General features: G+C 60.5%; 1 protein-coding gene across 3 annotated transcripts in view; it reads left to right on the forward strand.

Moving 5' to 3' along the window:
- The window catches only part of GNG7 (G protein subunit gamma 7), a 77,101-nt gene extending 59,342 nt beyond the window's left edge, over positions 1-17,759 (forward strand). For 2 of the 3 annotated variants that reach the window (XR_010385095.1, XR_010385093.1), the window contains one exon: positions 10,239-10,282. Coding sequence is in view for 1 of the 3 variants with exons in the window: in XM_064497441.1 (XP_064353511.1) it covers positions 10,239-10,357; positions 13,543-13,668 (245 nt within the window). In the remaining 2 variants the exon portion in view is untranslated. Of the gene's footprint in view, positions 1-10,238; positions 10,358-13,542 lie in introns of those variants that run through there. The other variant, XM_064497441.1, reaches the window with a different exon arrangement.
- Positions 17,760-22,447: the final 4,688 nt, after the last annotated feature.

Raw genomic sequence — 22,447 nt, forward strand, 5'->3', positions numbered from 1 at the left:
ATTGTGTGGACAAATACTATTGACCAAAGAGTCTTCACTTTAAAACAGCCTGAGGATTTCTTGCAGCAAGGTCTGTTTGGCAGGCAGCAGTCATTCTCGCTTGTGTCTGTTCAGATTTATTTGGTGTACAGATCCAGGTAAGTCTCCCTGTTTCTCTGCTTACAGCCTAAGATGAGAATGTTGCGTCTGCATGACATTTAGCATCAGTACTGGGTTCAAGATTTGGAGGGCAGGAAGATGAATGTGACTGCTTTAGTTGGAGGCTCCCCCTCTCCGGGCATTTGCTTATCTGCAGAAAACTCAAAACTCATTTCAAAACCTTTCCACCCACTCAGCGCACAGGAGATGCATCGTAGAGAGGGAAATATGAAAGTGTTTGAAGGGGCGCTCACTTAGCTTTATCACGACTGATGCTGTAAGATCTCCTGATCCCGTAAAATGATAACTCTTGCACACAAGGCCAATAAATTAATGTGACATTTTGATGCAGCTGAAATACCCTTCGTATGCTCAGAAAAGGAGGGTATGGAACCCTATACCGTGTTGTTAAAACTTCCCCTGCCTGTTTCAAATGTCTTGAGTGTTGATGCTCTCAGCGTTTCCCAGCTTAGATCTGTGGAGCTATGGAAAGCTCTCAGGAAGCTTTGTGATACTCAGCCTAAACTTCCCCTTCTTTTATCTCCTTCTATAACTTAATACGCTCTTGTGCCACTATAGCCCAGCTTCCTGCTTAGTCTTTATGCACTTCAGTTGTATGCGGGGTTGCTATCAAGCCCTCGCAGACAAGGACAAACTCCGCAGTGGTCTAGCCAGGATATACATATTTAGTTCTCAGTCTGCCCACTGAAATCAGTACCTCTTTCCAGACCATAAGTGGAGATATAAGCTGTGTTTGAATTGCTTTTATATCCAAGGTAATTTCTGGACTCAAAGGTCTAAAGACTTATCCCTGTTCATTTCTGAAACTATTGCACATGAAAAAACCAATTTATTATCAAGATTGGAAAAGACACATCCTTCTTTTCACCTTTTATCCAAAAGACAGGGTTTTGGTGCTCTGGTATCGTTGCGTTTTTGCTGCTGGAATGTTAGTACAAAGCTGTGCATTTTCCTTGTAGGAGCTGCAAGGACAGATCAATGTATTTTTAGTTTTGCTATTACTAAGATATATAATAACCCAGAGTGTTTTTTAAAATATCAGTATTACTCCTCATAGTCCCTGTTCTGAAAGACACCATGGATGCCTAGGTGCTGGGTTTTTGTCTCTGACACCACCTGCATTTGACTCTTGCTTAAGCAAAGTGCAAGCGTTCTGGAGTCGACCGCTGGCAGTCAAGGGTCGTGGGGTTTCATCACACAAAACTGCAAAAACAGCTTGCAATTCAGTGCTTTGTACAAAATACTCATTTTTCAATCCCTTTTGTTTGGGTAAGATCACAAAATTGCTTAGTTTTCATAAGCATCTTCATGAAATGCAGAACATGTATTTCACTTTAAACTTGAGGATACTTACAGGTCTCCTCAAATCTTCATGGAAAAGTGGTCAACGTTTTGCTGAGGCAGTTGTGGGGCAGCAGTTTAAATGGTGCTTGAAGAAGTACAAGGGTTTATAAGCCGATTTTAAGAGCAAAGAGGAAATTCTCCTTTCCGTGCTGGTATCCAGCCCACCTGAAGAGCAGAAGAAACGCTGGAGCCGAGACGGAGGCCCGAGCCCGGGGGGCTCGTGAGCTGTTGCAGAGGTTCCTGCGGGCAGAGGACTGGTGTTTGTGTGGCTTAGTCATCTCGGGCACCGAGGAGGCAGGAGAGGAAGCTGCAGGTGATGCGAAAGGTGAGATTCAAAGCGAGAGTCTGCAGTACCGGCCGGGGAGGTGAGAGGTTTGGAAGTGCAGCGCTGGTTCGTGCCGGGGCAGGCTGCAGTTTTCTCTCTGCCGACGCAGAAGCTGTTTCCGAGGCGGCAGAGCCGTAACCGGTGTTGCACAGTTCGCACCTGCGTTACCACGCTGCTTTGAAACTGGTACTAAAACTCGTTCTGCTTTTCTGTTCTCCCTTCCTTCCTTTGCTGCTGATGCTGGCCAAGGCTTCAGAATTTTGCAGCCGCTCTGAGGTGCAAAGGGAGCGAGGAGCTGCGGGGACGCCGTGGCCTGGTTCTCCGAGCCGCGCTCCCGTGGAAGCCGCGGGTGCTCACCGCTTCGTGTGCAATGATCGTTTTATTCCTGTGCGCTTCATCTGTTGATGAACGGAGCAGAAAGGCAGGCAGGATGAGGGCAGAGCAGACTTTGCAGTGCAAGTTGTGACTGATTTACTGCTCTCAGCCCGTAACAGCCCTTAAGCATCTCGACCAAAGCCTCGCTCTGGTTTCTACTTTAAGTTATATGGTGGAGCGTTTATTACCTCTCTGGCTAGCTGTACTGTGTTAGGGGCTAACACGTGGAGGCTCTAGACCCTCCAGCGGTGCAGTGAGACCCTGCCAGTGGCCGAGCCGCTCGGGCTGGTGCCGTAGCCGTCCCCGCCGGCGCTTCCGTGCACCGGGAATGCTCCTGCCGTGCTCCTGCCGTCCAGGAACGCGCTGCGCGGGCACGCAAGCCAAGGAGAAGCTGAAACGGCGGCTGGCTTAGCATTTCAAAGCCAGCGTAGTGCCTTGCTGGTTGTGTTACAGCCTCTGGGCAATGACTCCAGGTAACAACTGATGTAAATACTTACCTTTGCTCTCTGCTTTATTTAAATACGTGGTCTAAAAATAAGTGCGGAGCAGTGGAGTGACTCAGGGCGCCCAGACCTGCTGCCCAGAGGTGGGACCGCGTGTGATCGCGCTGGCAGCGCTGCCGAGGTCTCCACCCAGCTGGCACCAAAGCTTTAGCAGATAAAATGGAGAGAAGGTGGAGTAAGAACCAGACCTGTCCACGACAGCTTTTATGAGTTAACTGTACCCTCCCGTGGGGTTTTCAGGCTTACGCTGCAAACAAGGTCTCATGAGCGTCCTGTGGCTTAGCTGGCAGATGTGTCCTGGAGGATTTCACGTTCTCTCAGCCAAGTAATCATTTCCTTGGATGGGAAGGAAATGGAGCTACGCATCTCTAGGGATGCCGTCTCCTTCCAAAATCCTTGGCCAGTCTGAGTCTTAAACTGCTCTAGTTTCAAAATACTTATGCAATTAAGGGATCTTCTGGTAAGGACAGAACCGCGTTTGAGACACTTGCCCTCTTTCCTCCATCCAGCTGTAGCTGCTATTAACATGTGAAATAGATATCCAAAAAGAGTAAAGCCTGCTTTAAAGAAGCTTTGCAAGCCTGAAATCCCCAAATCTGGAGTAAATTCTGCTCTCCCTGCAGCTCGGGAGCTGTTCTGCTTGTCTCGGGAGGTCGCGCTGCCGGCGAGAGCCGGGCGCTGCTTCCTGGAGCCGAGACGGGGCAGAACTTGTGCGGGTTTTCTAGTGACAATGAAACTCTCGTGTTTTTGTCGTGACCTCCCTCGGGCTTCCCAACCGCTCTAGCGGGGAGGGTTGGCCTGGGTCAAAAGCCGTGCGCGAGGTGACGGCGGCGCGGAGGCCGGCCGGGCTCGGCTGAGCTCAGGTATCGGCTGCGGCGCAAGCGGAGAACCGAAAGCGCCGGGTTTTGTTCCTGCCCAAACCCTGTGAAGAAGCAAACGTGCTGCTTTGTGTGTCCCCCAGAAAGGAAAAAAGCTCAAACGTGTCAAACGCGTTGGCTCGAGTTGCCTTTCGTAGCAGGGCACGACCACGTTTCTGTGGTGGTTTGGGATCGTTTCCATCTGGAAACACACAGCTAGGTTTTTTTGAGCTGGGAAAAAAATATAATCCTAAAACTAATGGCTCTCGGTATTGACCTGAAAGATAAGGCTTCTCCTGTTAGAGGATTCATTTTATTTAAAGCATGAGAAGTGATTTTGCTCTAATTGCTCTCTCTAGTAGCTTTATTCAGCTTGTCAATACACTTTATCATCCCTTTTATCTGAAGTGTCAACTGTCTGATACCTTTCCTGCTTTGCTGAAAGATGCCAAACTAGTTAGACTGAAAGCAAAACGGGAGCGAATGCGAGCTGAGCTCTTGAGATGAGACTGGGAGAACCCAGCTGCGGTTCGGCTGGGAGCTCGCTGGCCTCGCTGCGGGGACGGGCGGCCCGCGGGACCCGGCGGCAGCGGGGCGAAGTGCCTGGCGCTGCTGGACTGGCGCCGCTGCCGCTTGCAATAGGGGAATTACGGATCTTAAAATGCGTGGGCTGCTCGCAACCCCGTGGAGTCGGGCTGCGATTTATCCGGGGAGGGACAGTGTTCCCACTGGGCGTCTATAAACCTAAAGGAGCTTACGGACACGTCTGCAACGCGTTTAGGGCTAAAGCCAAGCGCCTCGGCTTCCCTGCCCTTCTCCCGCACTCGCTGTGCTCCTCGAGCTACAGATGCTGCAGAAAAAGGTGTTAAAAATGAGCCAGGCTGTGTAAACGCTGCTCCGAGGTGTATTTGAACCCTCACCCCGAGCAAAGCGACGGCGGAGCTCTGCCTCTTTAAGGCAGCATCTCCCGGCCTCCCGGCCAGCGCGGTCAGCAGGGATCCTTGCTGTGCTCTCACCCAGTATTGTCTCACGCCATAGAAAGCTGGAGGTCTTTAAAAAAAATAAAAAATAAAAAAAAATGCTGCACTCAGGAAAAATTTCAATAGCTCATTCAGCTGTTAAGCTACTGATGCAGGAAGTGTAAAAGAAAAATGGAGCCTGCTTTGTTCTGCCCAGACAAGGAGTAAATGCCATCGCCCTAACAGCCTTTTTCTGTTCCAGAAAAGCATGAGGTCATCTTTAAAAGAAGGAACCACCACATGGGTTTACACTGGCTTCCTGGTCCCCAGCTCGCCGTGGTCCCCGCTCCCCCGGTGCAGCCCCCAGCATGGGGCCGGGGCCGGGGCGCTGCCGGCTGCGGGTTCTGGCGGTCTTCTCCTCCTCTTGAGAGAAAATAACCCCCTCGCCTCTTCCCGAGGACCAGTGCTAGGAAAATGGTGCTGCAGACACAGGTTCTGGGAGCGGTTTTAGCAAGCGGCGTCGGGGATGCTCCCCGGCTCGGGCGCCTGCCGCCAGCTCTGCTCCGGGAGGACGGCAGCCCTCCGCCCCCTGCTCCCTCTGCTAGCCGAGGGCGTAGCCACGCGTTTTCCAGCAATATTCTCTGGTTTGGGGAGGTGGAAAGGAGGGAGGTAGATTTTGTTAAGAGGGATAAATCCTATAGGATCATGGCTGTGGTTTCTGGAGGAACCAGAGCTTTCTTCTGGGAGCCGGGTTTAATGGAGTTAAACTCGTATTTGACAGGCGAAAACACCTGGATTTTTTGATGGAAGTGCCCTAAACTGAGCACTTATGGCTCTTGATGGTACAAGGTCTTGGCTGCTTGCTCTCGTAGGCTGCATGCTCGGAGGGCAGGTGCCCCCGTGGCCGCACCGCCTCGTGCTCCGGCCCGGGCTGGCGAGCTGTCCGGTGCACGTGCTTTGTGCATCCCGTGCACGTGCTTTGTGCATCCCATGCACATGCTTTGCACATCTGGCGCACGTGCTTTGCACATCTGGCGCACGTGCTTTGTGCATCCCATGCATGTGCTTTGTGCATCCCGTGCACGTGCTTTGCACATCTGGCACATGTGCTTTGTGCATCCCATGCACGTGCTTTGCACATCTGGCGCACGTGCTTTGCACATCTGGCGCACGTGCTTTGTGCATCCCATGCACATGCTTTGCACATCTGGCACACGTGCTTTGTACATCTGGCGCACGTGCTTTGTGCATCCCGTGCACGTGCTTTGTGCATGCAGTGCACGTGCGTTGTGCATCCAGCGCCTGTGCTTTGTGCTTTGCTTGACACTTCTCTAAAGCGCCGTTCTGTCAAGGCAGGGATGCAGGAGCGCGTTCTCCTGCCCGCAGCACCCGCGGGTCCGTCCTTCAGCAGGGAGTTCCCGGCAGCCCTCGTAGCCCCTTCCCTCGGCGGGAGGGCGCCCGGGAGACCCGGCAGCGGGCCGGGCCGGCAAGCAGAGCGCGGCTGCACTCCCGCCCGCGGCACATTCTTTGCGTGCTTTCCAGCCGGCAGCTCGAGCGCGGCGGCATCCGCGACCGCCAGCCCCGTAGCTGCGTTATCTGGGGGAAGAAGACAAAAGCGGCATAGCTCCGCCGTCGCTCCGATGCTCGCGTGTTTGTTCAGCCGGCTGGGAGCGGCTGCGCCAGCTATGAGAAGCATGGGAAGAATGCAGAAACCGGAGGGACCGGCGCATTTTTGTTTCCTAGCGTAACGCTTCCTGCCGCCCGGCCGGGGGTGGGAGCGCGCAGGTGGCGCGGGCCGCCGGGAGGGGAAGGGGCCGTGCCCGAGCGTTGCCTCTCGCGCGGAGTGAACGATTCACCGCGCTGGGTTCTGCACGGCAGCAGAGCGAGGCACCGCTCGCGGCGCAGGCGTGTTGCGGCAGGCCTGGCTTCCCGGCGCGCGGGGAGGCTCCGAGGGCGGCAGTTTCGGCCTCGTGACTCGGATCCCGTTGCAATGTTTCGGGGCAGCGCCGAGGGCAGGCGGCGCGAGGGCAGCGAGGTCCGGGGCTTCGCGGGCGCCGCGGGGCCAAGCCCTCCCTGCTGCCCAGCCGGCTCTCGGAGGGCGCCGGGCAGGGCTTGGGAGCCGGCTGGGATGCTCCAGGAGCTGGCTGGGATGCTCCGGGAGCCAGCGGGATGCTCTGGGAGCCGGCGGGATGCTCGCCCGGGGAGGCGTCTGCGCCTGCTGAGTCACGGCAAGCCCGAGCCAGGCGCTTACTGTCACTGCTGTTGTGACACTGCTCTGACTCAAGAGCTGGGTTTCATTCACTTATTTATTTATTTATTTTAACTAAAACAAGCAGCCAGAATCATTACGCTTGCAGCCTCCCTGGTGCATGAAAAATTACCTTATGGATAAGAAAACTTTTGCAAGAAGGGGCGGTATCTACTCTGCATAGCAACAAGTCAGTCGTGGTTTGACCTCAGAATTCTGTGCAAAACAGGTGCTAAGTGCTGAAAGGGAAAAACGGTATAGTTTAAATGCACTTTTTAACACTTACCTCAGTTAAAATGTTTGAGTACTAATAGTGGCTTATTACATGAAGCACCTTATTTCATAAACACTGAAAAAATCTTTTTTCTGACCACGTAAGGAGAATGTGAACACAAGAAATCTGCTTTCTGTAACACTTACTGCGATCCTTTAAATACTTTTATTTAGTGATGAAACCTGATCTAGAAGAGGGTAGTTGTGATTTGCTTCTTTGGAGCTGCAGGTTGCGTTGATGCAGGATGCATCCTGACCTGCGTTCTCAGTTTGAAACAGTGAATCCCGACATTCCCAGAATTTGTTCCCGCCTGTTGGACTCTGTCTTCCGGCACTTCTCGTCGACCGGGCAGACGTGCTCAGCAGACGTTTGCGCTGCAGGCAGACCGTAGCTGTAGGCTCGCTCGCGCCTGGGACCGCGCTGCCGGTGCTCTGCCCCTCGCCTGCGCGCCGGCTTCCCCGCTCGCTTGCTGCGGCCTTCATGCTCCTTCGCCGCCGCGTCTTGCGGTGATGCAGGTCTGGAAACGCTGAGTGACGCAGCCTTGTCCGCGCTCGTGCGCTCTCGCCATGTCCCTCTTTGCAGTGTTTTGCTTTGCAGTGTTTTACCTGCTCCAGCAGAACTGCTTTCCATGCACCACGAACGTCTTGGCGTGCTCTGAGCCTGGTGAGTGCAGCCTGCAGCTTCACCAGCCCGTGCTGCCGCTGGAGGAGCGGGACGAGGCCTGAGCACCGCGGGACACCACCGTGACCCCGGCGCTGCTGGCACTGCTGGCGCGACGGCCTGCGAGACACGAGCCGTGTTACCACCGCGCCGGCGTGAGAGCAGCATTCCCGGGAAGCGCTGCCCTTTCCGTGTGCGGAGCAGGGGAACGAGGGGCGCCATGGCCGGGCCAGAGCTGTGCTGGCCGAGGAGGGACGAGGGAAGACTTACTTCCACCTCAGTTATTTGCACATCCGTAGAAATCAGGTGAATGACATCTTTAAAGTTTGTTTTGGCTTTTAGAAAATCCCGAGGACGGCCTTGGTGTGCCGCGCAGCAGCTCACTGCATCTTTCGTACCGATGGTTCCTGGTTGCTAATGACGCACTCGGTTAATTATTCACCAAGGTAACTGGAGGCTTTTTTAAATCCTTGCCGGGCAGGGCAGTCCTGGAGCCGGCGCGATCGCAGCCGCTACCTGCCGCGTTCCAGCAGCGAAGCCGCGCGGTTCCCGCCGGGGCTCTGCGCAGAGGCTCCCGGGAGCCCGGGGAGCACGCGGTGCTGCCGGCACCCACCTCGCGCCCGGCCCGACCCGAACCCGCAGCCGCCTCCGAGCCTGGGCCGCCGCCGCTGCGAGCATCCCGGCGCGGGGCACGCGGCCACGGCGGCTCCCCCGGCCGAGGCTGGTGCGCTCAGCGCCGTCTCCAGCAACAGGGCCCCTGGCCACCGCGAGGGCTTCGCTGTTGAAACCCGTGCTGGACTTTTAACGCCGCGCCGTCACCGCGAGGCGCCGGGAGCTGCTCGGCTCGGCAGCCCCTTCCGCAGAGCTCTGCGCCCGGCTGCCGCCGCGGCTGTCGCACCACGGCTCGTGCCTCCCCGGGCGTGCGGCGCTGCGGCATAACCAGACGGTCCCCTAAGTAACTGGCCCTCGACTGATTCATCAGCCTTGTTCCATAAACAGGAAGCTGCGAAAGGACAAGCAGGTGATCTCGTGCTGTTGTAAACATAAATTATATCCGATTGCTTATGCTTCTTTCCCTCCAGCTGCCTACGAACTCTTTATCCAGGTGAAAAATCACTTTATCAAAGAGCAGTTAGCTGTTGGCAGTAACAAGGTCTTTCGGGTTCACGGTAGGGACTTGACCAGCCCTTGGCTTCGGGACGGGGCTGTTCCCTGGGGCGCTGCTTTTTCACGGAGAAGAGCTCGCGCCGGAGGTTGTCCAATTGCCGCGGGTTGTCCCCACCGGGGCAGGTGACGGCGGTGCCGTAGCCGCAGGGGCGCAGCCTCGCTGCGCGGGTCGTCCCGGGCCCGGCGACGGGGACCTCAGCGCGCCGAGACTGCAGCATCGCTGGGCTGCATGAAGGGAGTCGGGCGCCTGCGGTGCGCAGCGGGACTGTGTCAGCAGCGCTGGGGGTTTGCCAGGGTGTCCCGGTGTCCCCAGAGCGGTTGACCCTCTGCAGGAGGAGCGTCCTTCCCCTCTGTGCCGGAGCCCCGGTTCGCGGGGGTCCCGCGGGGGTGCCTGGGTCAGGCAGCAGCTCCTCTCCCCCCCGCGCATCGCTCCAGCAGGCCAGCATTGCTCTCTTCTCGTTTTCACGTTCAGCTGGGCCCTTATTTTGCAGGATTTTTATGAAAACTCCATTTGCGACACAGGCTATCGACACGTCTCACGCTTTTGTACCCGCTCAGCTAATTGACCTCAATTCTGTGTTCCTCGCGCCGCTTCCATTCACTGCTGGCCACTTGAGAAACCCTCTGTCCCTGGCCTGATCCTTGACTTTCCACCCGCCACCCAGCTTATTAGCACTGTCCGTCGCTCTCACTTTCTTACTCTACTCATCTGAGGGATGCTCGATACAGAAAATTACAAATAAATGGCACGGATCCAAGTTTGCACAGTACTGAAGGTCCCTAATTGCTGTCCCGAGCCTCGTGCAAAGGAGCTCTTGACACCTATTGCAAACGTCTCAGCAGAACTACGTGCTGAGTGGGAGAGCAGGGAAAGAAGGAGATGAGCGGTGAGGGTGCAGGGGCCGGAGCTGCGCAGGGGTCGTTGCTGAGCGGCGACTTGGTCCATCTCTTCTCGAACTGGCTCGTCACAAATGTTGCATGTCAGATTACACGAGCTGGAAAACTTCTGCTCGCTTTCCAGTCTGCTGAACACATCCGACAGCTTTCTGCAGACAGTGTTTCGTTTTCTCCTCTAGTCAGCAAGTTGGTCTTTTTTTTTAATGAGAAAGAGCCTGAAAGTGCACATGAGCATTAGTTAAAGGAAAGGAGAACTTGAAGCAGACTCAGGAAACGTTAAGCTGGTGTCATCATTTCAGAGCTCGTGGAAGCCCTTTGCATGTGACCGTCTGCAGGGCTCGGTGCGCGGGGAGGAATCTCGAAGGCTGGGTCGCTTGCCAACGTTTTCAGCGGATGCGTAGCAGCGCGGTGGTTTCGTGTGTGATGCCGATCTCTCTCCCCCCCCCTCCTCCTCCCCCCTTGTTTTGCAGTATTCTCGAGTGCTGGGGCCCGGAACCGATGGCAGACAATGTCAACAACTAACAACATAGCGCAGGCCCGGAAGCTGGTGGAGCAGCTCCGCATCGAAGCTGGCATCGAGAGGATCAAGGTGAGCCTGGGAGCTGGGAGAGGTGGGTGCACAACGCTTCTCCGGTGGGCAGGGGCGGAGGGGGAAGAGCCTCTGCAAGCGCTTGGGTCTTCGCTGCGTGGGCGCGCTGCTGTGACGTGTCAGGCTCAGAGGTTGCAGCGCTTCCTGGCAGAGACGGCTTCCCCGGGCGCCCGCGGCGTGCAGGAGGCCCGGCTGCTGCCTGCATCGCTTCTCCTGGAGCACGCGGGTGCCGCGGGCGACTGCACGATCCGAGGGCAGACCGGTCATCTGAGCAACTCCCAGGACCTCAGCTGGGCACGTGCAACCTATGGGGGCACCTGAGCCACCAGGGCCAGGCCCAGCAAAGCCAGACTCCGTGCGGGAGGCTCACGCGAGGCAGACTCCTTTCCTGGTCTGTTCGCAGTGCATCTCCGCTGCTTATTTGCAGTTTCTCTCAAAGTCTCTGCCTGGATAGGAATTTCTTAGCTGTTGCTATTCCCATTTCCTCAAAACGAAAAGATGAGAGTGGCACACCTTCAGTTCTGGTTTGAGGCGTGTTTATGGCAGAAGTACGGAAAGTTATTTCGTGCTGCCGTTGTCTGGGATAGTCAACTGGAACCTATTCTCCGTGGGGTACTGGCACGCCAGCAGTCTGCCCGGGCGGCAAAGCACCCCGGGAATAAAGCCTCCTTTAGCACCAGGGGTTGGAGCAGGGAACGTGCCCACAACCACACCATCTCCCGAGGGCTGGAGCCGGGTCCCTGCGGAGCTCTCCGGGGCCGGGAGCGGGACCCCCCGTGCTGGGAGCGGGACCCCCCGGGTGCTCATTGCAGTGATGCTCTTTGAGCCGCGGGAGAGCCCGGCTGCGCGGGCCGCGACGTTGCCTGCCTCGCTCCGCGGGGCCGGGCAGGCGGTGATGAGACTCCCCAGCTGTCCGTCGCTCCCCGAGAAGCTCCCCGCGAGGGGGAGGAGGGCAGGGGGGCGGCAGAAGAAGTCTGCTCCCGGAAAATCGCTTCCCGTCAGTACGTAGCACAGAAGAAACCCCTGTGGGTGGTGAGGAAGGGCAGAGTAAAACTGAAATGCTGGTTAGATAAATAGGTATTAAATCCCCCTGATATTTTGTAATTGAATATTTCCTGGTCGTCTTTGACTCTCGGTCCCTGCTACTTCTGCAGCGACGAGTCCTTCGTCACCTCAGGTTTCCGTGTGCAGGAGGAGCTGCTTCTGCTTTGAGTATCTTTTTTTTAAGCCAGCCTGAGGTTTTGTAGCTGTTTTTAGGGCCACCAGTTTCCAGACTCCAGTGATGCACCCATCAGAGGGGCCATTTTAGGGAAAACAAAATAAATTACAGGTCTTCCCCCAGCGCAGACACTGCTGACTCTTTTAGGAATCGCTGTGTCTCGGCTCCGAGATGCCCAGCTGTGCGTGGCGAGGAGGGAGCAGGGTGTGTGCACTTACCGACCTTTGTAGATGGGACTATCTTAAACGCTTTGATGGGAAAGAACAACACTGGCGGGACCGCGACACGCCGCTGTCCGGGATGAGCGGAGAAGACGTGCTGTCTGAGCGAGCTGCAATAAAACCGTAACCCACAGACGCAGCTCTGAATCAGCGTGCCGAGCCTGGGGGCTGCCAGCCTGCAGCGTCAAACGAGTCCCCTTGCTTTGGGCTGATTCCTCCCGCTTCTCCCAATGCCCCGCAGTTAAAGGGAGCGGATATGTGTTTGCCTGCAGCTAGATGAGCTGCTAGGAGCCGGAGCCGGGGGGAGCGGGCTGCCCGGGAGCTGCTAGGAGAGCTTTGTCCGCAGCGATAGGACACTTGCTCTCCTAACAGCTTCATCCCTGCTCCTGGCAAGCTAAGCGCTTTCCCCTTGCTCTGCTCCGAGATTAGCAGTAAGTACTGTCTTATGTGAGTGATAGGTTTAAGCTCAGCTTGACCTTGTCTCTGCAGAACGGTTGTGCTCTTGGATCCTGTTGAGTTTAATCGGTATGTTTAAGTACCGGCCAACAGCAGCTGGCATTAGAAGCCTGCACTGCTGGTTCGGCCTTCAATGCTTAATATTACGGCAGTATCTAGAGACCCTAAAAGTAAAAGTAACGCTGGCTGATGCAGGGTGTGGGCCTGCGTTTCCAGTAGAAAAGAAGAAAGCGGAGGAGGCCCATACTGTTTTGTTGAAGCACCAATTAAGTGCTTTGCCCAAACCTGCAGAGAACTGCGGGGTGGTCACCAGTGCTGTTTCTCCCCATCGCTTCACGCTCTCAGTTGCTGCCGAAAGGTTTAATAATTTTGCGCAAAACTGCAAAACCTTTTTGTGCAGGTGGCATCGCATTGCGGGCAGCAGCGGGTGAAGCGTGCTGCTCGCGTGCTGCGACGCCCCGCGTGAAGTGGCACGGGAGGGCGATTGCCGGTTAGCGCAGGGCAGAGCACCGGGGAGGTGCGAGCGTCCCGCGAGGGCGGCAGAGCCGGAGCGGCGGGACCTCTGCAGCCACGAGTCCTTCCTGCTGGGTGGCTGCATGTAGGCTTTATGTTTGCTTACGTTCAACCAGCTATTAAGTTAATAGCAAAGGGTTTGCTCTTAGTCTGCAGAGCGCCGGGAACCTCCCTGCCTGGCCTCTTCCCCTGCCTCCCGCTTTCCTGATTGCCAAAGCCTGCAGCCGTTTTCCTCGCCCACCGCCTAGATGCTCCGCTCGGTCGTGTTGCTCGGGGATCAGAGTTCCCAGAATATATCTTTGAACTAAAATAAGCAGCGCCTTAAGTAATAGTTTCTAATGGTTTCAGAAAGCCACTTTTAACATCAGAGGGTGGTTGCTTCCAAGCAGGCGTTTTTGTTCTTTCTTTTTTATCCCAAAGCCCTTCAGAAAAAGATATTCCTGTTCTCATCTTTTTAAATCTCTTGCTTTCTGCAGAGAGCGGTTTCCACATACTCATCACTTTATTTGTGTCAGATCTTAAATTTTTTCCGTATTCATTTCCCCTTTTTATTTCTATCTCTGTAAAGTTTCTGTTACGAAAAGTCGAACGTTACGTCTTTTCCTCACCGCTGAGCCCCGGGATTCTTGCTTCCTCCTCAAAATGCACTTCAGACTTTCTTCTAAAATGTGTGTGCAGTCAGCGAGTTGCATGTTCTGCACGGGCTGAGCCTCCGGGCAGGCCCTGGGGCTTTACCTGGCTATTCTCATTAACGCTGTTCTTTCTCGAACATTTAGGTCTCCAAAGCATCTTCGGAGCTAATGAATTACTGTGAGCAGCATGCCAGGAACGACCCGCTGCTGGTTGGAGTGCCCGCTTCGGAGAATCCTTTTAAGGACAAAAAGCCGTGTATCATCCTATAGCTTTCCTCGCTCCGGCACGCGTGATCTCTCAGGCAGGGCACCGTTCTGTATCGACTGAAACCAAGTTACAAACTTCAAACTGCGCCGAGGGGTAAACACTAAATGTTGGATTCGGATAGAACTTAAATCTCAAAAATTGCAAGTGGTTTAGCAAAGGGTGTCTGCTCCTGAGCAGGTTCCACATTGAGAGGGGTTAAAATTTAAAAACAACAACAAAAAAAAACAGGGTTGAGGGGTGGGGGGTGCATTTTTAACAGTGACATTCTCAACTGGTAGCAGGGTGGTGGAGGAAGTGGGGGTTTTATTGCATTTGCCAGTGGGATGCTGGGCCCGAGTCCCGGGACTTTGCCGTTAGAAGCTTTGAACCAAGCTCTAGGCGGGTCTGACTCGGTTTCTGATTCCAATTAGCACTTCGTTTCCCAAATTTCAGTCCGATTGCTCTGTCTCTTGAGGGGGAACAAGGGAGAAGATTCCAGGTGCGTAGCTATTTTGTAGTCAAATAGTCAAAAGAACCAAAACACAAAAAATTGCTATTGCAAATGACTAAACTGAGAATCGGAGGAGGAGGGATGGAGGCAGAGGGCAAACATGCGTTGCAGTGAAGCTGGGACGCTTCCTCCCCGTGTAGCCTGGCACGCGGTTGCGCGGCATCGGCCGCCGTGGGGTGTTTGGGACGGGAGGATCGCGCCGTGGGGAACGGCTGGTGGGGTGAAACCCGTCAGCCCTGGGAATTCCCGTGACTCGCTTGAGGAAGCGCTTGGCCCACGGCATGGGAAATGTCGTTAGGGTTTAGCTCCTCTGATCACTTCTGGGGTTTTAATTCTCCGTGTTGTTACCACTGGTTTTTCCAAACGGAACCGCTCTGGGGGCGGGGGGCGGATGCTCCTTGGCTCTAGGGGCAGGGAAGGGGGTTTCGGTGGTGCGGTGCCCAAGGGGAAGTCTTTTAAACAGGCCTTTTGGAGAGTCTCGGTCCAAAACACTAAACCTGGCAGAATTACTCGCATCTTCCCACCTCCCCTTTTCTCCCTGAGAGTGGCTGATGGAGCAGTCCCATTAAAACTGGTTAATCCGGGGAGATGAGGGTAAGACTGTAGAAAAAATATGAAGCGCCGTTCTCGTCCCCGGGCAGTCCTGAGATGCTAGCGCGATTTGGGGGGGGCTCTTTGTTCACCGGCACCGAACGCGCGCCCTGCCGCGCGGGATCCCCGGGGCTCGGGGGAGAGATGCGAGCTCAGGGAAGCCCCGCGACGTCCCCCTCGCCCCGGCGCCCGGGCTGGGCCTGTGCCGCGGAGCCAAGCGCCGGGCTCGCTCCCCAGCTCCAAGCGCTCGCCGCGGGGGGACGTGTCCTGCTCCTCGGCTCCCGCGCGGCGGCCGAGCCCCGTCTCTGGGCTCGGGCTGACGCGGGGGCCGGCACATGCTCCCCCGTGATGGGAGAGGAGCGCCTCGGTTCCCCGGCCGGGCACCGCCGTCCCGGCTAAAGCGGGCGCAGATGCTCGATTCCAAGCGTCTGTTCGAGTAGATGCTTGCGCCACGTTTTAGTTCAAATTCTGTTTGGGAAGAGAAGGAAAAAACGGATCTGATGTGGGATCCTGGGAGCTTCGCCTCCGCCGCTTCCCCCGTGTTCGGGCTTCGGTTCGAAACGTCGCAGCCCCCCGCCGAGGTTGTCCTTGGGTCGCCGGGCCCCCTCGCAGCACGGCCGGCCGGGGACGCTCCCGCCGGGTCCGCAGGGCCCGCGGCCGCGGGGAGCCGGAGGAGACGCTGCCCACACGCTCGCCCCTGCCGCCGCGGTTCGGCCGGGGGGGGGGAGCTCGCACGCCGGTGCCGGGTCCCGCGTGCGCCCCGGCCGGAGCGGGCCGTGCCGTGGGGGGGCTCCCGGGGCTCCCGCGGGCGCGGGGGGCTGCTGGGGGCGGAGCGGGCTGTCGGTGCAGGCTGGTCCCAGGGACGGAGGCCGGGGAAGGAGCGGAGCCCCCGGCCGCGTGGCGGGGTCCCCGGGGAGGCGGGTCGGGTCGGTGCCGTTCAGGAGGCCGAGCCGGGGCTTCACCCACGCGGTGCCCCGCGGGGACGGTGCCGGCCCCCGGGGCTGCGGGCTGGGGGAGATGCTCCATTTCCACGTCTTGGTTCCAGGTGTCTTGCCATCACTTTTTTAAGTATCTGATCACTTGCCTTTTTAAACAGAGTTGAAAACCCACATTTTTAACACTAACCCAAACCACAGCACCTCCCGCGCGGGTCTTGCAGCCGCTTTCCTGGGGTCCGTTGCTGAACTGAGATAGTTTCAAGCCTCCCGTCTCCCTCCCCGCGTGCCGCCGGCTCCCGTCTTGGGCTCCGCTCGCAGCGTTGCGGCAGCTCGCTGCTGCCCTCCCGGCTTTGCCCTGCCCCGGTGCGGGCGGTGGGGCAGAGGGCAGCGCGTTTCCCCGGCCCGCTCGTCCCCCCGGCCTGGCCCTCGCTCCCGGCCGTGCCGCGCTCCGCGTGAGCATTGACCACCGGCCCCGGGCCCCCTGCAGCCCCCCGGCCCCGGGCAGCGGCCGGCGACGCCTTTCCGTGCACCTTCATCCAGCATCACGCGACGCCCTCGCGTGCGGCGTCGGCAGCGGGATGCGCGCCCGGGCTTGGCCGCAGCGGGGCTTTCTCTTGGCGGTGAGGGAGTTTCCTCTGTCCTTAATCTAGTACAGTTCCAGCCTTATTTTTCTACTCCAGATTGCCGATTCTTCCTCTACGTTAGAGACCAGTGCCTGGTGCTATAGCCGGCGATGCGGGCGGGGGTCCGAGCCGCAGGGCAGCCGCCGCGCGTTTGCAGGGCGGGCGGCACGGTGCACCGGCGGCCTCGCTGCTGCGGGAGCCGGGGGACGCGGGCGGAGGGGGCCCCGCGGCGCCGGTTTGCACCCCGGCATCGCCCCGCGCCGCTCGGCCCCGCGGCCCCCATGGGCACCCGGTGCCCCGGGGACCAAGCCCGGCCCGCTTCCCCCATGTCCCGCCCGCGGTCGCGCCGCGCTCGGCCCCATCGTCCCCCGGGGACGCCGGCGGGCGGGAAGGCGCCTTGCCCCGGGGCTCCCGGGGTCTCTCCGATCGGTGACTCGTTAGGTGGAAAAATCCTCAACCTTTTTTATTTTTTTTTCCTCGTCTGAGTAAATCGGTGATCATACTGTAGATGTTTTTGTATAGCATAAATATAAGTGCAAATTACAGTAGTTGCTTGTACTTTGTTAGTGCATTTGCCAAAAAAAAAAGAAAGAAAAATGAAAAAAAAAGACACTTTTCGGGACTTTTTAAGTGCTCCAGAAAGCAGAGGGGGGCGAGGAGGTGGCCGGGGCCTCCTTTGTGTTGCTGCTCGGGCGTCGGGCAGCCGGTGCCAGCTCCGCGCTGGCTCCACAAAGGCCTTTTTTTGGACATAAACACATGCCCAAATTTGTCTGCAGTTTCTTTTTAGCATGTGGTAAAGCTGTTGCCAAAAATAGAAAGGAGAGGGACTGGAAAATAAAAGGGAGAGAGGAAACAGCGTTTCTGTTCAGTTCCTAAGCTGGCCCATTTCCCCCGCGCTGCCCTGCCGGTGCCAGCTGGTGCGTGGCCCCGCGGCAGCATCGCACCGTGGCAGTGCCGGTCCTGGTCCCGGTGCCGGAGCCGGTCCCGGTCCCGCGGCTTCCCCCGGTGCTGGGGCTGCTCCGGGAACGGGAACGCAGCAGCTCCGGCCACCCGCGGCGCCGCCGAGGAGCCGGGCAGCATCCCTCTGCCTCCGAGCGCTCGGAAAGTCGACTGTATTTAACAAAGTAAAAATAGCGCATTTACTCCATTGCAGAGAAGCCACGCGTCTGATCCTTCGCGCTCTTAATTTCTCTCTCTCTGGTCTGTTATTACTATTATTTGCCAAACTGATATTGTTGCCAAACGCAAATCGGGGTTTGTAAAGACTGTACTTTAGGAAGTAATCGGTGTACGTAACGTAGGCTCCTCATAACGTCCGCCTCTTCGGATCTGAGTTTCATTTCTGGTGTGCCATAGACCAATTTCTTGCACAGTGTTTAATATTTTGTGGAATTGTTGTTAAGAAGTGAATTGATAACACAATAAAAAGGCTCACTTTTCATTTTGCCAGACGTGCTGTTCGGCCTGTCCTGACTCCGCTGCGAGACCCCGTGGCTCCGCGGGAGCGGCGGCATCGGGATCGCCGGGGCCCCCAGCTGCCAAGCCGGCCCCGGTCCCAGCCCCGGCGCAGCCCAGCGCGGCGCCTCGGCCCCTTTCGGGCAACGGGAAGGGAAGCGGCTCCGCGCTGGATGCGGCCCCGGGCTGGGCGCCGCTTCCCGGCAGCCCCCTGCGACGCGCGGCTGCCTCCGGCCGGGCGCCCGGCACTGGCAGCGCGCGGCCGCTTTCCTGGAAGGCGGCAGCGTCCCAGCCCGCGGCTCTGGGAAGAGCTTGGAGCGGCTCCCCGCCGGGCCGGGCTGCAGCGCGCGCTCCCTGCGGCCGCCGGAGCCGCTTCCTCCGCGTGCCGGGAATAGCTGGGATTCCTCAGCGTCTGGAGGGAGCGGGGAGCCGGGGCGGCCGGGGGCAGCGTGGGGGCCAGGGCCGCCCGCCGCAGGGCTAAGCAGGGTCTTCGCAATGCAAAGGGCGTGTGGCACCGGGGGACGGCTGCACCCCGGGGACGGGGGTCCCGGTGCGGCTCCGGCCACCAGCATCGCCCCGCGGCGAGGGGGGACGAGCCGGAGCCGCGGCCTTGGTCACGCTCAGCGGCACCGTCGGGCCCAGGAGTCCCGGCTGTGCCTGCGCCCGTGGCTGCAGAAACGCTTGACCGAACCCCCGCCCAGGCCAAATCCTCTTTAAAAGCGGAGGCAGAAGCCCCCAGCGGCGGGTGGCCCCGGCGTGCCAGGGTGGCCGGGAGCTGCTGGGCCCAGCGCGGCTCCCGCGGTCCCGGGAACCCTCTTCAAAGCCGGGCGCAGGCCGGCGCCGGAGTCGGAGCCTTGCGGCAGCTGGCAGCGCTTGAAAGGCCGCCGGAGCCTCCCGCCGGCGCAGGGCCCCGGCCCGGCTGCACCGCGGAGCGCTGGTGGCACGGAGTGCGCGGCGGCGCTAAAAATAACCCGTCTCCTTCGCCGGGGCTATTTTTAGCTTCTCTGCAGCTATAATTATCTGCCCTCGGCGTCGGGGCCAGGCGAGCTGCTGGCAGCGGGGCCCTGGCTGCCCGGGAGGGTGCTCAGCGCCGCCCCGCATGGCCCCTCGCCCGCGGCCCTTCCTCTGCTCCCGGCTCCTCCTGCCCGCGGCCAAATCCTGCCCGGGTTGGCGGTGTGTCCCCTCGGTGCAGGCAGCGCCAGCCCTGCTTGTGCGCTGCGGGGGGTCGCAGCGGCGTTGCACACGCGTGTGCATGGGCTTTGCAGCGACATTGCACATGTGTGTGCAACAGCTTTGCAGCGGCATCGCACACATGTGTGCATCACACCAGCATTGCCACATGCATGTGCATGGCCTTTGCAGCGGCATTGCACATGCGTGTGCGTGGGCTTTGCAGTGGCATTGCACACGCGTGTGCGTCACACCGGCATTGCCACATGCATGTGCATGGCCTTTGCAGCGGCATTGCACGCGCGTGTGCGTGGGCATCCCACCAGCGTTGCACACGCCTGGGCCCCAGGCAGCGTCAGAGCTGCGCCGGGACAAACCGCGCTCCTACTGCAGGGTCATGGGGGCTCGGGGCCACCCCGACGCGGGGAACCCCTGCGGTGCCCCCACCCGCCGCTGTCCCCGTCCACCCCAGCCGCGGCGGGGATCCCACCCCCCCCCCCGCGTGACTGACGCACGGGCGGGGGGTCCGGGCCGGCCGGCGCCCACGACGCGCTGGAAACGCGGCCCGTGACGCCATGGGGCGGCTTCCTGCTCCGGCGCGCCCCGTGTCGCGCTTCCGCCCCGCGCCCGGCGCCAGCGCTGCCACCAGGGACGGCCCCGGCCCCCGGCCTCCGTGTCCCCATCTGCAGCTTGGGCCCTCTCGGGGGGGCCGCGAGGTCCCGGCGGCTGCGCTGGGGAGATGTCCCCCCCCCGCCCCAGCGCTGCCGGGGCCGGCAAAGCCTTGGGGACACGCATGCACACGCACACACACATGCATGCACACACACATGCACATGCATGCACACACTTGTGCATGCACACATGCACATGTGCACACATGCACACACACACGCATGCATACACTTGTGCATGCACAGACACATGCATGCACACATGCACACACAGACATGCGCGCACACATGCACTTGTGCATGCACACATGCACGCACACACACACACCGGGTTCCTGTGTTTGCACCCTCCGCGGCAGCTCCCTGCAGCCGTGCCCCACACATCCCTGTGACTGCACGTGCATATGCACGCACACGGCTGCACACACAACTGCACACACAACTGCACACGCAGCTGCACGCGCGGCGCCGGTCCCCTCCTCTTCCAGAAACGGCGCACACCAGCTCTCCCAGGCCGGGACAGATCCAGTCCCTGCGCTGGCCCCGGCCCCAGCACCGCCGCAGCCAGGGGTGGCCGTTTCCCGTGGAAACTCCCCAGGCAAACACGACGCGTGCCGGGGCCGCGGGATGGAAAAGCGCCCGAGTGCCCGGCCCAGCCCCGGCCCTTTGATCCGGCTGGAAAAGCACCGGCGCGGTGTCACGCGCTGGGTGGCCCCGACGGGCCCCGGTGCACGGGAAGGGGCAGGACGGGCACGCGCCGGCCTCCGCTCCCGGCCTCCCCTCCCGGCCTCCCCGCTCCGCTCGCGGCTGCAAGGCCCAAAGCCAACAGAGCCGGAGCCGGTGCGGAGCAGGGCCGGACGCGGCCTCACCGCCCGCGCAGAGGCGACGGGTCCCCACAGCGCCCGGCCGCCGGCAGCCCCCGCACCGCCTCCCGCCTTGGCCCGCGTGCCGGGAGCCTCCCGTCTGCTGGACTTTCGCCCTCCCACCCTGGCCGGTGCCGCGGGTGGAGCGTCGGCAGCGCCGGCGGGGCCCGTTCCCAGCTCCCGCCCCAGCTCCGGCGCCGGCCGGGTGGCCCAGGGCCCGGGGGGCCGAGGGGGGGGCTGGGGGGCCCCGGGCTCCCACGCGGGGTGACGGCACTGGCGGGAGGCCCCATGCCGGCTCCGTGCAGCGCCAGACCGTGCTGTGCCCGGCTGCAGCGTGTGCCCGGCGTGTGCCGGCGGGGAGGGGGGGCCGGCTGCGTGGCTGGGGGGGCACGAGGTGCACAGGCATGGCCCCCCCCCCCGCACTACTGCGGGCACACGTGCACACACACGCACACGCATTGCACACGCATGCACACTCATTGCACACGCATGCACACACATGCACACACACGCACACACATGCACACACACACGCACACGCATTGCACACGCATGCACACGCATGCACACGCGTGTGCCCGGGGCTGCGTGGCCGGGAGCCAGCACCACGCATGCCCAGCGCCCCGCACCGCTGCCACCCCGCTGGGAGCGCCCGGGGCGGCCGATGCCCGCGGCACCTTGGCCGGGGCCCAGCGGGGACCCAGGCGTCCGGCAGCCCCGCGGGGGGGGGGAGTCCTGCGGCCGCAGCCCCCGCCGCCGCTGAGTCAGGGCCGCGGAGCCCCCGGCCGCCCTCGCCGTCTGGGCCGGCTCCCGGCGGGCGCACAGCCGGGCTCGCCCGGGATCCCCGCCGCCCCCGCGGCCGCAGCGCCGCTGAGTCAGGCGGCCGCGGGGACGCCGGCGCGGGGGGGGCACCGGGAGCGCGGGGGGGACGCCGGCAGCACCGCCGGCTCAGGGGGCAGCGGGTCCCGTCGCCCCCGCGACCACAGGGGTCCCCGTTGCCCCCCCCCGCTGACTTTGGGGCCCCCTCTGCCCCCCATCGTGGGTCCCCACGGGCCGTGGGGCTGAAGGGGGGGGGATGTTTGGATCCCGCAGTGTTGGGGGTCCTGCAGTGCGGGGGGGGTCTGGATCCAGCCCTGGGGGGGGACCGACACATTGCTGCGTGCACAGAGCCCCACGCCCACGCAGCACCCCCCCACCCCCTCCCCCTGCACACGCACGGCACCCCCTGCACGCCGCCTGCGGGGTCCCATGGCCCATTCCCACGGGGGGGGGGGCAGGAACAATGGAGCAAGAAGAACAAAGGGGCCACCAGCACATGGGGGGGGCTCACAGGGGGCTGCAGCTGGGGCTGCACTGCTGGGGAGGCCCAGGCCTGGGGGGGCTGCGCAGGGGGGGGCGGGGTGCTGCCTGGGAGCTGCAGGTGCAGGGTTCCCCCCCCACCGGGGGCTCCCCGGGACCTGCCCGGCCCCCCCGGCCCGGCCCAGCTTCGCAGGGAGGGAAACTGAGGCAGGACGCTGCCCCACGCCGCTGGGCCCAGGCTGGGCGCTGGGGGCTCGGTGCATCCCGCGAGCCCCCCTGCCAGCGGGGAGGCCCTGGGGCCGCTGCCCCCCCCCCCCGCCGTCCCCGGGCCCAGCCTGCCGCGCCATGACTCAGCCAGGCCTGACGCGCTCGTCACACAGGTGGCTGCGCCAGCCGCTCGGCCCCGGCCACGCGGGCAGGGGATCACTGGGGCCCCTCGTGACCTGGTGACGCACTAGTGAAACGAGTTTTGGGGAGACTCAGCCTGCCCCGCGGGCCTTCCCCTGCCTGTGTCCCCGGCTGGGTGGTCCTGGCCCCCCCAGCACCCTCACCCGCCGGGGGGTTCCCAGGGTGCCGTCCGGGCGCACGGCGGCGGCGGGCGATGCCGGGCAGGAGGATGTGCCCAGGCGTGTCCGGGCAGTGTCACCCCACCGAGCCCAGCCGGCTCCCATGGGATGGGGG

The sequence above is a fragment of the Dromaius novaehollandiae genome, chromosome 25, assembly GCF_036370855.1.
Source record: "Dromaius novaehollandiae isolate bDroNov1 chromosome 25, bDroNov1.hap1, whole genome shotgun sequence".
NCBI lineage: Eukaryota > Metazoa > Chordata > Aves > Casuariiformes > Dromaiidae > Dromaius > Dromaius novaehollandiae.